Here is a 17,832-nt window from a genome sequence, read left to right as displayed (position 1 = left end):
ACAATTGCATATAATACAAGGACTTCAGAGATTTCAGAGAATATATCTTTTTGTCTTTTTTGTCATATAAATATTATTTTATTATAAAATGTTTTGAATATAATTTCATATTTAAACTAAATTATCTAAATAAATGTTGTTTAAATCAATAAAAATATTTGATATATAAATATTGATCAGTGCTAAATTTACTTTTTAGTTACACAAAATTCCATACAAATATTATTAAAAAAAGACCTTTCCTGTTTCAGCATAAAGCTAACAACAATTAGTGATATTTATGCTTAAAACATATTGTTTAGGTTACCTGACAAAACTTTGTTTAGTGAATGAACTTGCTGTATTTTGTGTGCAAGTGAAAGTAACTGCAAGAACAAGATGCTGTTGAGGGTTTCATATTTCATCAGGCTTATGGATTTGCAATTATCAGGACCTGAAGATCTGAGGATGTGCGCAGGGTCATATAGGCAGTGTAATATGCATTTGTGAGCAGTTCCACTGGAACTAAGAAAGTGCCCATGCAATGCAATAGAGGAAGTGAAGAGACAAGGAAAAGCAATCATCATTTAGGCTACCGCTCTGTGACTGCAGCAAGGTTAGCCGAATGTCACCATGCTATCCCCATCATGGAAACTGATTCCCGATGCCTTCCAAGATTGCTAGAATCCACAGCTCTCATTTTATGCTCTCTGATTGCCAATGTGGGCTTATCATTTTTGACTCTGAGTTTGAAACATGGGCCAGAATACAAAGCAACAGCTCACACTGGAAAGCATACAACGCCAACGCTAAATGCATTTATGAGACACTGAAAACTTCATGATTCTTGCAATTACCTAGTCAATATCACAGCACAAACAACCACGTCATAATAACAAGATATGTGCCAAACAGCTCTTTTCTTTGTTATTGCTTATTCAAATAATATGTGCTTTATCAAACAGCATGAGAGATTGAGACGACAGCCAGATTGGTCAGATTAGAAATATTTCTCCCAAATTTCTCTGGACACATTTCAAGATTCCAAGCCAAAGTACAGCAGGGGAGATAAAAGCTGGAAGCTCTTTTGAATCATGGAAAAGTGTTTATCCATGATGAAAATCAGGGCAGAATTATAGCATTATCTGCTTCATAAAATGTACACTGTAGATTTGCTGTGAAGAAACAATGCAATGCAAAATGATGCACAGAATATGGTGTAATTTTTTCAATTAATTGTGAGTGCATTCATGTCATCTGCATTGCAATTAGCACTTCATAAGTTTTAATACAAGAAAATAAGCTATTCAAATAAACACGTACAACTCTGATATATTGCAAAATGAAAAAAGAAAACATTTTCTAAATCTGTTTTTTTTTTAGTGAGAAAAAATATATATATATAATGTAATACTCTTCCACAAAACTGCATAAAATAAAATGATAATAAATTCAGACAAAATATATTTATCTGTTTTTTACAGTAAAATATTATTACTTATTTAAATAAATGTTTTGTAATAAATAAAATATTTATAAGAAGAATGTACATATATTCTCACAGTTGCATACAATAAAAAGGTCTTCAGGAATTTCAGAGAATATATCTTTTTTATCAAATTTTTCAAATATAAATTAATATTTCAACTATTTAAATATATTGGGTCTACTTTAGTTTGGGGACCAATTCTCACTAACTAACTTACTATTAACTACAACTTTTGCCTCCATAATCTCAAGATTACTGAATTATTATACAAACTAATAGTTAGTAAGGTAGTTCTTAAGTTTAGGTATTGGGTATGATTAAATGATGTAGAATATGGCCATACAGAGTTGGCTTTGGGTAGAAAATAAACGACAAATTACATTTTTGCAGGTGCGTTTAACATTTAGGATTGGAATAATCAAAATATAACTGCAATGAATGGATAAACTGTGTAACAACATACTGTTGGTAAACTAAGAAAAGTTGTTTGGTATTCAAAACGGCCTTTAAGTAGAGAGACTTCTCTGAAGTTAATATAAGCCTTGCTCAAGAGAAAAACAAACACCTGATCCCTTCTTGGAAAGTAAAGCTGATCAAGATGTGAGGTCTTGCTTACCCACTTTCAGGACATTAAGTTCTTTGAAACAGTCCAATCCAATGATTCTTTCCACTGAACAAATGATGCATTAAACTCCCTTCTGGAGGAAGAACTACACATTGAATTCAGGGTAGAACAAAATTATCAAAGTCTGTGGCAAATTGAATGTGTTCAATTGCAAAAGAAACGTCCCCTGTTGAGCCATTTTGTTCTTTTTATAGAGGCAGTCTTTTCAATTAATTTAAAGTTGTGTTCATGGTTCCCAAAAACTTGAAAACAATCAATGGTGCTGTTCAAGTCATTGATGGTAAAAGAAATCAGGTTGGGGGGCCTTCAATCACATCTATAAATTTCACTCTTCGTCTTCAGGTCAGTGTGAATGCTTCAGTTATTCAGTCGTAAAACATAAGGAATCCTACATTAAACTATATGGTCACCCTACATTGCACTGGATAACAAGAAGAACAATATACACTCTGGCTTCTCTGTGATGCACACGTGCAAAATATGCCATGTCCATGAGGAAGCATTGAAAAACCATTTCCTGCTCCTACGGTTTGGTGAGACTGGTGTTGTAATTCATAAGTTGCTGAGCGGAGGGAAACTACTGTCAACCAGAGGCCCACTAATGGCTGCTGTAGCTGTCAGGAACAGACGCAAAGGATGTAGTACTACCTTAAATTTAAGCAGAATCAAGTATTAAATTCTCACTAACCCGAGCACTTTCTGAAATTGAGAATCTCTGCGGTTTACATGACGTGTGCGCAACTACAGAAATCAGATGGCTCTTTATATAAAAAGTGCAATAACACCCACACTATTTCTTCTAGAAGCCCCCTAAGACAAATATACTATCATTTTGAGCCAATACTCAGAAGATCCAATACAGAGCTAAAGTGTCCAACCACTTTTTTGGCAACACCCTGACTGTGTAAAGTAAAAATCTCTTTTCTTGGAAGAGATTAGCACTGTTGGGATAATATGAGGTCAGATGTTAGCTACCTGACAAGGATCAAATAAAAAATCAGAATACATTCTATCTACTCATGCTCATATCATTCCAAACATTTAATACTTTGTTTCATCTGTGAAAGAAGAACGTTCAGCTTTACATACTATGAAAGTCAGTGGGGTCCAAAACAACACTGGATACCATGGACTTTCATTAAATTTCATTGTCATACAAGTTTGAAACAACATGATGGTGAGTAAATGGTGACATAATTTTTTATTTTTGGTGAACTATCCCTTTAAGGAAGCTTTAGGGCTCTAGGAACAAAAGAATCTTAATTAAAACAACACCTTTTTAAGCTTAAACACTTTCATCTTATGTATTTGCCAATGTATTTCTGTTAGAATCACATTTGACCGCTATTTGATTTCATATTTAGTTTTATTGCTATACAGATGATTGTTTTCTCTCTGAGACATCACTTGCCTTCTCAGACAAAGCAATCGGAAGAGTCAGAGTACAGCTAATTTATCTATCTAAAGCACCTTTGGCTAAGAGCTTAATTCCCATAGGTAAATAGCCTGACAAAGTAAACTATATTTATGCTTACAGCAATAAATCAAAGACGCAGATGTTGAATACAAAATCTAGCAGTTCCCTGCCCTGTGCTTGATATATTAAAACCGCCATATGAACATAACTGTGGTTACGTATGATAAGTTTTCTTTTGCAACCATAATTTTGCATCTTCAACCATAATTCTTAAGAGATGATCTTATTATTGGACCAAAAGCACTGATGCATAAATATAAAACAGGGAACATTATAGCTGTTAAATAGACATAAATATTAGTCCAAGCTTTTAGGCTATGAAATTTAAGGCTAAAACATGACAGATGCCTTTTAATGATTTAAGGGCCATAGCTAATTGACATTTTAATAGGGGGGGATATTAAATATCCAGTCCATCAGAATTATTCTGCAACATTTCCGAAAGGCACAGACATACACAAATCACATATTTAAAAGAGTTCTTTTCATTAGACATCGTTGGGAACTTCTAAGGGAGATTTACAGGCCACTACTAATTTATTTCCACATTATTTGACAGGTTTAGTTAGTATAAAGATCTCATTGTTGGCAGACTATCAGTTCTAAAGCACACGGGAGCAGTACTTTTAAATATCTGCAGCTCCAAACACTAAGATACCTATAATAATACAGAATCCGATGCCTCTAGAGTTCTTCATGAATATTTGTTGGTTTTGGACATGTGTATTTTTTCAGAAAAAGTAATGTTAGAACTGCTACATTTCAATAGCCCTGGGTAAAATAATAAAACAGATTTGTTGATTTTTTTCAGTTAAGGAAGCAATTTAATTGATTTATGGTGACAAGGAAAATATATGTCTTACGCACTGGGTTGTAAAAGATTTTAACTACCATTGGACAGTGAACCCTTTCAGAAGAAAATATTTTCTGAAAGTAAAGCATGAGAGCATGAAAGGACTCCCTCCATTAAAGATTGTTGTGATAAAGATTCTATCTCTAGCATCAACATTAGAACAATAATCTAATTTCTGCATCTATTTGTCTCTTTTATTTCAGCATATTTTAAAGTTGTAATCTCTATAAAGATATAGGTCAGGTTTCTCCTACATTTTAAGCACCAAATGTCCCTGCAAGAGTAATAAAATGTGAAATCACCAACAGTGTGGCACAACGAAGTGGCTTAAGAAACATATTAAATATTAATGCTTTATAGTAAAAAAAATAATAATAACCTAAAGTCTTGCAGAAAATCTAAAAATGCAAAAAGGTTTCTGCCTTGGGTTTACAGAATAGAAAATATCATTACCTCATTATAATAAACACTATACAAGTCAATGTCTCCACTTTAAAAGAAAATCAAAAGTGATGTCTGGAAATTTTATTTTCCATTTTATGCATTGCTATCGAGGCATATTACTGACCTGTGACCCCTGTGGCATATGACAGCTTGCCTTCGCTTTCACCTTTGATTGCTTGCACGCCTATCTGATATTCTGTTCCTGGGTTGAGGCCTAAAAAACACACATTCATGTTGTACTCACTACACAGCCACTGAAGTCAACACACTCTGAAACTCAGGGGCCTGTGACTGCAGATGGATGCTTAACAGTGGACTGACCTACAATGGTGTGTTTGGTTCTGGCCTCTTGGCTCATTACCACGTTCTCCTGTCCTCCCTGACCATCAGGGCTGGCATGGGTCAATTTGAAGAAGTCCACAGCAATTGCAGGGTTCTTCCAGTCCACCTGGATGGAGTCCTCTGTCTGGCCCAGCACCTTGATTCCTTCAATACCAGAGACCTCTGAAGAGAAAATCAGATTGGGAAAATATTGTGAAATATTTTTGCAATTCAAAATAACTGTTTTCAATTTTAATATAACTTAAAATCTAATGTATTCCTTTGATGACAAGAATGAATTTTCAGCAGCCATTACGCCAGTCTTCAGTGCCATGTGATCCTTCAGAAATCAATATTCTAAAATGCTGATTTTGTGCTTTTTTTAAACTTTTTTTTTCAGACTTGTTTGATAAATAGAAAATTCAAAGGAACAGCACTTGCTGAACATAAATATTAATTTCTTAAAAAAAAACTTCTTACTGAATTCTAAAGCCACATTTGTAATACCTATTCTAACCTACTCATCTGCCACAATAATGTCATGTTTAAATAAAAAAAATATTGATATTTGTGATAATTTTACACTAAATTAGCATTAATTCAACAGTGGTGCTGAAAAACAAACAAGCAAAAACAAACCCCAAAAAACGTTTTTCTTAATTCTACAGTGCTTCTGCATACACACTTTTCAGGGTACAAGTAACACAAATGAATGCAAATCCTTTGTGATTTCTTTCATATTTTTGATCAGATGTCTCTGGTACTCCTCTTATAAGCATCCGCACTCAACATTCTGCCACCGGATGACAGAAATGAGCTGCAGCCAAGCATTCTACCACTTCAGACAGAGCTATACTTCTCATGTGAGAAGGAAATGCTTTTAGACATTCAAATTCTTTGTTAAGTGTTGGCTGACAGCATCCCATGCTGGTCATTCATCTTTGTCATCACATCCAGATGATCAGCACTTTCTCATGAGAGTCTAATGTGCTGTGAGGAATGAAAGACTGACCACATAAAAAAGCTGTAGTGCTCACCCTATTGTTGCAAAGCTGTAAACATTCATTTCCATGAAAATGTGTTTTTGGATTTTCATTGAATTCTAATAGCTTAGTTACATCTGGCCTTAGTGTTAACACAAATAGCACTGCTTGTTTGCTGCTTTGACAAACCCATTGTACAAGTGAATTGACTTTACAAAGCTTTCCATGTACATTACAAATATATTTGTAGTATTTAAACAATTATTCTTACCAGTCGTAGCCACTATCTCATCGGATTCACTGTTAATGCCTCTGATGACAGCGTACACCTGCACTATGTATGTGACTCCGGGTCTGAGGCCTGTGATCAGGTAGGAGTTTTTCGTGTTTTCCACCTGGACCTCTTTAATGGCTCCCTTGTCTCCCTTTGGATAGTAGGACAGGATGTAGTACTCAGCTCCTCTCACAGACTCCCACTCCACCAGCAGAGATACATCTGTGACTTTGATCAGACGGAGGCCTTTTGGCCCTAGAACTGAAGTAGAAAGAAAAGTTGTCAATGAGCATTCATTTACATCAGATGACATTCTAGTTGTCCCATACATTGGGGTCCTGTTTATTATTAATTATTATTTATTGATTTGTTCATCTAACCAACAATGACAAACAGACCAAAATGTAAGTCGATATTCATCGGCAATCTTCATAGTCAGTGTCCGTACATTCAGATCATTCAGATTCATGAATGAATCATTCAGACCATTTTTTATTGGATCAACTGATTCATTTAAAGGGGTCATCGGATGCCCATTTTCCACAAGTTGATATGGTTCTTTAGGGTCTTAATGAAAAGTCTATAGCATACTTTGGTTAAAATTTCTCAATGGCAGTGTTTTTTTCCCCATGCCAAAATCAGCTCTGTTTTTAGCAAGCCATTCTAGACAATGTTGCTTTAAATGCTAATGACTCTGCTGACCCCGCCCCTCTCTTCCGTGGGTTGATGAGCAGTACTGTTTACTTTAGCCGCGAAACTGGCTAAGTAGCAAGTTATTAGGAAAGGTGAATTGCAAAGATTCATTAAAAAAACCTTATACTCACTTCTTCTGTAGGTAAGGCTGGATCACGAATGATTAGCATACAAAATCATAGACGCATTTAGGCAGATCAGGGGTGCATTCCCTTCAAAACGAAAATAACGTTAATCCTCTGTCTTCAGTGGCTCAGATGTCAGGAGTTAATGACGACTGCTATGTTCATTATTACATCCAACAACAAAACACAGTCGACACAATGGAGGACAGCTCTCAGCTCATTCAGGGCGGGTTTAAGGTAAGACGGCCTTGTCCATCAATAATAGTGGGAGCGGCCTGTACAGAACTACGTCATTCTGGCAGGAATCTTAGAACAGCCCGATTTGAGAAAGGGTATTTTGAAAAAGGTATTTTTAAAAAAAAAAACACAATTTATGTACAACTTGTAAAGTGAATGGTGCATCCGATGACCTCTTTAAAGACCTGACTCAAAAGAACAACTGATTCACAAATAAAACATTGCTACTCTTCTCATGAACTCTCATGAGTAAACCAAGGAGAGATTTTCAATGAATAATTATAACAATTTGATTTGTTCAAACAAAAAATTAGTAATATGGGCCACTTTTATAATAAATTGATGGTGCTTTTTATAATTTTACAGCTTGACAGTCCCTACCATTTACCTTAATTTTATTAAAAAGAGTGGCCAAAATATTCTTCAGAAATTCTCCTTTTGTGTCCCAAAGAAAAAACACAACTTTGAAGTTGAGAAAATAATGAAAGAACTTCTATTTTGGGGTGAACTATTCCTTTAAAATATTCTACTTCCCAGTTCTCTTCTTTCATTTCTAAAGTTTGTTCATTATTTATAAAGCTTGTGAAATACCAGGTGATCTTAAGGTTTACAGAACATCTGAGTTGGATATTTTATGGAGATTACACATTTTCATTCTGCTTACTCTGTGATTTTGAGCCTCCATCAATAAGTAGGGATTTTAACAAAACTGCACATCAGAGTAGGAAGAAAAGAAGGGAGGCCCCAGGAACAAACCAGGAGCCACAGACAGACAGTCAGCAGCCCAGGGAGCGAAGTTTCCATTAACACATTACCCAACGGCTTACAGGGGAAAACATAAGGGAGGTGGTGGATTTAAGGAAACTGCAAGAGAAAAAAAAAAATCTGGGAAATCCATGAGAAGGAGAAACGGGTGCTGTGGAGACCGCATTACCCAGGAAAGAATGAACAGCAGGTTTGGACATTGTTCCACATGGCATGGGGGCAGGAAGTCAAATGTTTTCCTTCAATTTTGCAGGAGGCTTTCCATCCAGTGGCAGTTAATACGGCCATTCTTGCTGTTCTCTCCTGGGTTTGCCAGTAACAATTTCACCTGTAAATAATATCCCAAAAAGGCCTGCTGAACTATCATCAGCCAGCTGGAAAGAAAGCATAAGTGCCAGAAATGCGTGTTCCCACTGATTGATTGTAAGGGCTAACCAAAGCAATTAAATTACAATTACAACACAGTTCTGTTTGGACTTGGACAAACTTGCATAAATCAGCAGTGGTGGTTCCTCAAGCCAGAGAAACATTAGCCTGATGCTTAAAGCAACTTTAAATGACCATAAATGCACTTTTAATCACATTTCATTGATAATCCATTGTGATCACGACTAAATATACATTTCTTACAATGTCATCACCTTTTTTGTACAACAAAACTGTGGTGACTTTTTATGCAGTGTCTAAGCCTGTGGCAGCAGCAATAAGTACAGTAAATCTAATCTTCAACATCTGCACTTCGTTGATCTGCCATTAAGACATCCACCAAAATCCACTAGACTCATTGTGGTCAGAACAAAGTTGCCACGTTGATCTTTTGATGATCGAACACATTTACAATTAACAGAATCGTTTCATGGTGTTTTCTCTGTTTTTCATACAGGTCTAATCTGTGTGGGTTTGTAATCGCTTCCACATAACCCAGTCAAGTCTAGGCTACTATTTATACAGTAGTAAACAAAAGTTTGGGGTCAGTAAGATTTTTGTTGCTGTTGTTGTTTTGAAAGACATTTCTGAAGGATCATGTGACATTGAAGACTGAAGTAATGGCTGCTAAAAATTCAGCTTTTTAAAATATACCAAAATAGAAAACAATTACTATAAATTGTAATAATATGTCACAATATTTTTGAATGTATTTTTGATACTACTAATAATAAATGCAGTCTTAGTAAGAATATAAAAAATATTTTAAAAACAATAAAAATATTAATGTATATAAAATAGTTTTAAAAGGAATATTTTTGCACTGTTTTATATTCCGACATTTATGTAAATTTTTACTACATTCTGCCAGACGCATAATATATTAATGGCAAATAATTTTGGCCATTGTTTTGGTTATTAAAAGTATTGGAGCATTCAAACCCTAATAAATACCTCATATTATAATAACCCCAATTTTTTTTTTATTGCTTCTGGTGTTCATGGTATAACTTTTAAAGCATCTTCCTAAAATCCTCGTAAGATTTTACAAGTCAGATATCCCCATATATGCAAGAACGAGTGTGGTTTAATAACGATGGCAGTTCCTTATAGCGATAGATATGGAAAATCTTTCAGACAAGTAATGGACAGCTGAAACCCTCAAGTAATATTCCGAAGCCAATTAGTGTCAAGATCACGAGAATGTAACACCCAAATTGATTTGTTTGACTAGTTTGCAGTTCTTGCTCTTACCTCCCTACTATTATCATTCTTGGAGTAAATTACACTGTGCCCTAACTCCCCTAAGAAACCATTTCAGAAGTGTTAACACAGATGATATGTCACACCCTAAGGCTCTGGCCATGGCTAATATTTTTTGAAGCTCAGCTCATCTATCCATGCATTCCAACTCTGAGGCACTCCATTTCTGTCTGAAGATCTGAGGGCGAAATGTGTGGAACAGAAAAGGATTGATGAAAAACAATTCCCTTGTGCTAATGAGGCCTATCTTTTACTGATTTCTTCTAGAAGGAGACTGAAAAACAAGAGAGTTAATATGAGCAAATTAACTCAAAGTGTCCAATTAGTTCTCATATAAGTGTTTATTGGAAAAGTATAGAAGTAGCAGTAAGTTTACTCTGTAAAGTTTGAACAATGTTGAAGCTTTATCTAGAAAAGTTTCCTCTTCGTTTGCTTACAGAGGCCTCTAAAATCAAGCATACATTTAATTATACTTGAATTTAAGTATACTGTAATTTTTTTTTTTTAAATTGTAAATTTCCTGTCAGAATTTCCTATAAACCAACTTACCCATGGAGCAGTCGATTCCAAAGAATCCCTCATCGCAGATGCACTGTCCATCCACGCAGCGTCCATTTCCTATGCAGTCGTTCGGACAGGTGGCGATACTGCAGTCTTCTCCTGAGAATCCACTAAAGCACACACATTTGCCATCCACACAGTGGCCTTTGTCTTTGCAGTCGTTGGGGCACATGAGCTGGCTGCAGTCATGGCCGGTGTAGCCTTCATAGCAGACGCAGCGTCCGTCAACACACCGGCCATTATCGTTGCATTCATCAGGGCAGGAAGATATTGAGCAGTCTGGACCCTCCCAACCTGGGTTACATTTACAACTGCAAGAGTCATGCTGGTATGTGCCATGCCCACTGCAGCTAGTGTCCACACCTAGCAAAGGAGAACAGTCTTAACGTATTGCACCTGCTCTTAAGAGATCACATAAAATGTGATTTTTGAGGTTGAGGACTAAAATTCTGGTGATTAAGACAAGATATGACACAAGCGGTCTTAGTATCAGTGGATTTATATCAGAAGCAGAGAGTGGAGAGTAACATATATGAGAACATTACAGGTTTTTGTGTGAGACTGAATATGAATTAGAATGGTTCTATACAGGAAGTGGAATTTACTGAATTGCAATTCAAAGAAATTTTACAGGCAATTGCATTCTGGGAAATTAAGTTGTCCTAAGACAAGAACGCATTTTGGTTTAGGTTTAAGGACAACTTTGATAAAAGGTTTTGATCCACTTCAAATGTTGACTAGTAAATTCCTTTCAAAAATTCTAAATTCAAATTTGAATTTCAATTCTAGTTCCTGCTAGATACCTTGATACCTCACAAAATGAACTAGAATTTTTTAAAAAGCATTCTAAATTCAAATGACATATAACTCTGCTAATATTTTAACTTTTTTTAATCGAAGGTGTCACATACAGTCTATATTACAGATGCATGTACTTATTAAGTCTGGTGTCAAAGTCCAATATAAATTACATAAGATTAAAAAAAAAAAAAAAGCAACTGCATTTCACACTTTTTCATTATGCACTAAAATGTTAAACTGCACTAATTAAAAAAAAAAAAAAAAACCCTGCATTTTTACTAGAACTTTTTAGCCTGAATTGATTCAACTGTTATATCTGAGGTGTATTCAGGTATATATGGTTCACCGTACCAAATCAGGTAGCTTTATTTTTAGTTTTACAAAATCAGGGAATAATCTTCAGGTTAGTACTAATACCTGACCCTCCTTTGCAGCAGCCCTGAGCACATTGGCTCTTTAGGTAGGTGACTTCTTCCTCCAGGCCATTTACACGGTACAACAGGGCTTTGAAGTCCTCAGAATCTGCACATCCACAACCAGCCGACTGCAGACGTATGTTGTGCTTGAAGACAATGTCATTCTCTCCATCCACTGTGACTAACTGTCCTTCTGAGGCCTGGTCCTGGGAAAGCTGAGCCACTTGAGAACCCTGCTTGCAACCAGAGTCAATCCTGTAGACATGGCTAAACGTGACTTCTTTCTCTGCAGGACCCACCTCCTCAGAGAGCACAAGACGGGACACTGTAAAGAGCATCCCTAGAAGGAGGAGACCTCTCTTCAGCCGGTTCAATCTTACAATCATGGTTTCTGAAAGAAAGCAGAAAGAAGTGAACCCTTGGGAAATCTTATGATGATAGCGTGGTTAAATTTACAAGCATTTCTTTCTTAAAATATCAAACTTTCCTTATGGTTTGCGGTCTCACCTTCCAGTAAGGAGCTTGATTTGCATGCTACACATGAAAATCAATGTGCAAGACATCACATTATGTTTAATGGGGCACAATCTGTTTTACAAGGCCAGTGTTATAGATGTCTGATCCTACAGTAGGAACTGGGCAGACCGTATGTTTGCCAAGCACATTCCATCCAAACCATTAATTGCACATCCACAACCACAAGGGCTTCTGGGAGCAGAAAACTCTTCTAACTAAATGATGTAATCCCCATGACAATGATGTCATTCAAAGCTTTTAATACATCTCTATTTAAAAGTAGGATGTTTTATAAAAGAGAAAATGCATGCTTAGAAAGAGCCACCTGGGGTTTGTTTGCTTTAAAACTAAGATGTGAATTAAAATAACTTTTTTCTCCAGAGACAATGTAATTCTTTAGCAGTAAGCATATGATCTTGTGTGATCTGGGAATCTTGATGTGGAAAAAGAGTTTTCTCATCATATAATTTATACAATACTAAAGTTAATTATAATGGGTAAATTAATACTATAAGTCTTTATAAATAATTGTTCCTCTCTAATAAATTTTAAAACAACTTTATTCTAAAAAATATAACATTTTTATTATTACTTATAAAATAACAAATACTGAATTGTATTCATATTAAATTAAATATTAAATAATAGTTCAGTAATTTAAATAACTGTTTAAATGTCTATGTTTAATGCACGCATCCAATTGTACAGCATAAGGATCTAGAATAAGTTAATAATTTTATTAATATAAAATAAAAAAACATTAAATATAAATAAACATTTTATTTAAAAACATATATCTAACATCAGATTGTCATAGATAGACAGCACATAGAACTTCCTTTAAAAAATCCTGAACACATGAAGATGAGACACACATACTGTATCTATCCATTATGCAATGCAAATGCGAGAGCCCTTGTGAGCCTACAGGACCTAAATTGACATTCATCTACTCTGCCTTTAAAGCCAAATAGTTTCACTGACATTGCATAACCTATGAAAACAAAGCACTAATGTCTCAAAGCCACTTTACCTTTATGGAATTTATTTCTTCATCAGTCACAAGCTCTGATAACAGACCACAACATTGTGATATTGTGATACTGACAACCAGACAATTACAGTAAATGGCTTAACATTTCAGCAAATGCTTGCACCACAGTACTCGGTGTAATTGAATCTGTCATCTTTTTCAACATTTATTCATTCCATGCTTTGTTTTGAATATTAAGGAAATCTTTGTAAATGTGGCGCTTAAATATAAACATGGAACAACACACATCAAAGTCCAGAAGCAGATGTGGAATGGCAGAAAAGCTGAAATGAGAAGACAGAGCACTCCCTCAGGACCAAGGTAGAAATGTGAACAGAGGCACAGAAAAATCTGGAGTTTATGCCACACGGATCAACCAACTGAGCAGAAAACATTGCTGGCGGCTGTTGTTTTTGACAGATTCTCTTTTGCAGATGTGGAGACCTATTCCATTGCATTAATCTGAGGAGACGTAATGCTAACAGCCATTCTGTGCTCATAAATCACCAAATAATAACTTGAAATAAACCAATAAACAAGACGAAATCTTCCACTAAATCCAATATGTACCATCCAGCCAATGCGACTCATATACATATCAATAAATGTGCAATATTCAACCTCAAAACTTACAACAAGAACAACAGCAACAACACAAACAAAATCCCCATACAAAGCAAAACAATAATCCTATAATAGTAACTGCATAACAAATCAGGAACACAGTTCATATGAAATAGTTTATTCAAGTCGGTTAAGAAACTTGTGACTATTTGAGGAAATATTGTTGGTCTAACATGTGTTTCTATGTCAAGTCAAAGCAATTCACATCTGTGGCTCAAAAGGGACTGTGCACTGTAACAAAATATTTCCCTCTGCATTATCTCCTCTAATTGATGCATCTAAATCAGGATATTTAACTCACTGGGTAACATTTAAACACTGAACTCAAACAGGCAGGAGAGTCTCTCCATGACCTCATGGACTCCCTGATGCTAATTAGATTGGATGGTGCAGTATTAAGGCACAGAGTGGTGAGGTGCATGACCGTCCTGCCGTAGCCCACATCACAGGCCCAGACACCACACACATGCTAGAGCTGCAAGGCCCTTTGAGGGTCTCGTTTATTGCTTTCTGTCAGAGGCTTTTATTTCATGTGCGCCGTTTCCTTTTGCTCTTTTATTTATCTTGGAAAGGACTCTGGAAAAGCCTTGCCAGCTCTCTTCTTCCACCGCTACTGAGGGGATGTTTGAGTCTGCATGCATATACATAAACACACAAAAAAGATGCTGCTTCTACCACAGTAATTGAACAGACAATACAAATTGCCATGCAACAACCACAAAATACTTACTGCCCACATTATGCATATGACTGGCCAATGTATGACACCAAAATTGCTCTGCATAGTCCATGAATTGCTCATGCAAGATGTTTCACTTTTTAATATTTTTTATCTCACCCAGTGGACTACACTGTAAATTTACACAGACGGACAGACAGAGAGATAGGTAGATAAAATAATAATTTGTTTGAAAAAATGAATTAATTAAAACTATAATGAAAAAACGATTTAACTATCACTTTCACGATTCTCAACCAATGAACTACACTGTAAAACAGAGAAAATAATAATAATTATAAATATGCATATTTTGTCAATATAATTCATAAAATATAAAATAATTTATTTTTAATGTTGTTCCCAGAAAAATAACCTTTAATTTTTAATATTTTAAAAAAATATTTTTTATTTTTTGCAAAATTAGTATAATATATTAAGAATAGTTCATATTAATAACAGTTTTCATATTAAATATTGATAACAAAACTAGAAAAGAATACAACAATAATAATAATAATAATAATAATAATAATTATTATTATTATTGTTGTTGTTGTTGTTGTTGTTGTTGTTGTTGTTGTTTATTTTCTCTTATGGAAGGTATCAAAAGAAAATACCTTACTAAACTATTTTAAAATAAATCTAAAATAATTTGTTCGAAAAGAAATTCATTAAAATTATTATGAAAAAAATCTCATGACTCTTAACCAATGGACTACATTGTAAAAAAATAAATAAATATTTTGTATATATAATTCATAAAATATATAATAACATTTTTAAAAATACTGTTCCCAGAAAAAAAATGCATTCCTTTTAGCAAAATTAGTATACTATATTAAGAATAGTTAATATTAATATTAATAAGTTAACTGTTTTCATCTTAAATAATATTGCTAAAAAAAGAATAGAAGAAGAAGAAATGTTTTTTTTTGTTTTTGTTTAATTTTTATTATCACCTTGAGTTTTACGAGTTTTAGCCAATTTGCACACAGTGAAAATTTCATACCCAGGGACCATTTTAGTAAGCCGTGCCAATGAAACCTCTGCAACAAGATGTTTAACAGAGTCTGGTTCAAGACAGAAGAGATGCAGGCTGCTAAGTGGCCGCTGGCCGTTTTCTGTTGGATCTCAACACCAAGTCAAAATATAAACTTTCAACGCTGTGACTGGGATTCATTCATGCCTTTTAGGAACTACAAGGGCAAAGACCTACAAGCAATACGGAATACAAACAGACTGTGAACAGCATAAATCACATTCTGAGAGGGGAATAAATTGAGAGAGGTAGAGGGCGGGAAAACAGAGAGCCAGACTGTGCCGTGCCATGCCCTCTCCTCTCCTGAGACACATTAGGAAGAAGACAAAGACAGTCTGTTCCTCTGCATCAGAAGCAGAGCCCCAGTTGCACCATTAGGAAAGAGATTCAGGGCTTACCAATGCAGAAAGAGAAGAGGTAGAGAGGTGAGGAGTGCAGACTGCAAGCCGCAAACATGCAGCACCAGTGATTTTCCCCTTTGCTCTTCAGCTGATGAGAGCTGAAAGCAATTAAGCTTAAATCTAGATTCAGACTCATTTCCTCTCCTCAGTATGCACCACTGGGGAATGAAACCACAGCAGCCTTACAGGATCTTTCAGGTACCCAAAACTGACTCTGTTAGCCTGTAATGTGTAGTGTGCAGGCAGCATATAGTAAACCTCCAGCAGACTGCATGCATGCAACATCTGCTGTTCATCTGATCTGGGATTCTGATAATACCTGAAGCCAACACAGTAGCGTTTCCTCTTAATCTGTCAGACGAGGAGGATGTATCTTAGATCTTGTGTAAAAGTGGGGTCCGGAGAGGTTAAGCACTAAACGTATGCCTTGAAGAAGAAAAAAAAGCAAAGAGAAGGAACGAGCAAGAAATAGCGAGAGTTGACAGCCACAGATGACAACCATATTTTTTTCTCTTAGCAGGTAGGAAAGGGCTCAGAAGAAAACTGACAAACATCATATCAATACACAAAGCAAAGTAACAGAATAATTTTAAAATAAATATAAAATAATAATAAAACTGGATTATTTAATACTAAAACAAACTTTGATTTAATAATCAAGCTGCAAACACATTTTTCCACTATGCATTGTCCATTGAGACACATATGCTATCTTCTCAAGACTGACAAGGACACCCGTAGCTTCCCAAGATTTATGGGCATTTTAAGGTGTTCATTGAGCACTATCAATTGAAATTTGAAGCTGTTTGTCCTTTCAAACCAGAAATTATAATCCTAAATGACAAATCTGAATAACTGTCGATAGTTTCAATGTCTAAAATAATAAATTTAGCAATGATTCTTAGTATTATGCATGAACGTTTAACAGTGGTAAAAATATAAAAACAAAATAAATATCTAAAAGTTTAGTTGCCCTATATTAGTGAATATTTCTACTTGTTCTGAACCTTAAAGTATAAATTACTTAATTTAATTCAGACATGTTAAATAATACTTTTCACTTAGATGTTAGTATATTTTTAGATTAGCTGTCAAAACATGTCTACAGTGTGGATTTGAATATTCATAATAAGAAAGAATTAGCAAATATGAAAAACAATTACCGGTACCAAGCAATTAATTAAAATGTAGTTTTTAAATCGTAGTTTTAAAAAAAAAATTTGCTTTTTGTTTTTTTAGAAATCACTGCATGCTATCTACCCTCACAAACATCATAATGTCAATTAAACAGCAGATTTTTAAACTGCAAAAAAGTGAGAAGTTCATGCAGAGGCAATAATGAAGCTGTAGATACCTTACCCCAGAATATTCCCTGCCACAGTAATATCCCTGCTCACTGACGGACGCCTATTACTGCAAGCACCTGTTTACAAGCTCAGACTGGGCATTCAGGGCCCTCCTGACCAGCAATGTCCCGAGTCCTCCAACTCTCTGCCTTCAAACAATTTAAATGTCCTCATTGCAGCCCTGAGCCAATGGCCAGCCTGGGTGTGGCTACCTCCAAAACTCAACCATAGAGGACAGAACTGAGGGAGGTAATGAGACACTTCTCTGTTGTACATTGTCTGGAACTTATTTCATTACTTATTCCATTCAACACAAACTTAACAAGAGTGGTCCACACATACCGCCAGCTCTCGCAGGTAGAGTTTAATGAATACGTTTTTTATTTCAAGGATTTTCTTACAGTAGCAGCACTAATCAAT

At 35.3% G+C, this 17,832-nt stretch overlaps 1 protein-coding gene across 8 annotated transcripts in view; it reads right to left on the bottom strand.

Moving 5' to 3' along the window:
* The window catches only part of LOC306846158 (tenascin-N-like), a 64,264-nt gene that overhangs the window by 10,414 nt on the left and 36,018 nt on the right, over positions 1-17,832 (bottom strand). For 4 of the 8 annotated variants that reach the window (XM_079379291.1, XM_079379292.1, XM_079379293.1 and 1 more), the window contains exons 3-7: positions 11,734-12,123; positions 10,504-10,878; positions 6,443-6,706; positions 5,189-5,371; positions 4,992-5,081 (exon numbers count right to left, since the gene is read on the bottom strand). In XM_079379291.1, the coding sequence (XP_079235417.1) occupies positions 4,992-5,081; positions 5,189-5,371; positions 6,443-6,706; positions 10,504-10,878; positions 11,734-12,123 (1,302 nt within the window). Of the gene's footprint in view, positions 1-4,991; positions 5,082-5,188; positions 5,372-6,442; positions 6,707-10,503; positions 10,879-11,733; positions 12,124-17,425; positions 17,570-17,832 lie in introns of those variants that run through there. The other 4 variants (XM_079379297.1, XM_079379296.1, XM_079379298.1 and 1 more) reach the window with 2 other exon arrangements.

The sequence above is a fragment of the Barbus barbus genome, assembly GCF_936440315.1.
Source record: "Barbus barbus genome assembly, chromosome: 26".
NCBI classification, from domain to species: domain Eukaryota; kingdom Metazoa; phylum Chordata; class Actinopteri; order Cypriniformes; family Cyprinidae; genus Barbus; species Barbus barbus.
This window is presented reverse-complemented; position numbering and strand designations above follow the sequence as displayed.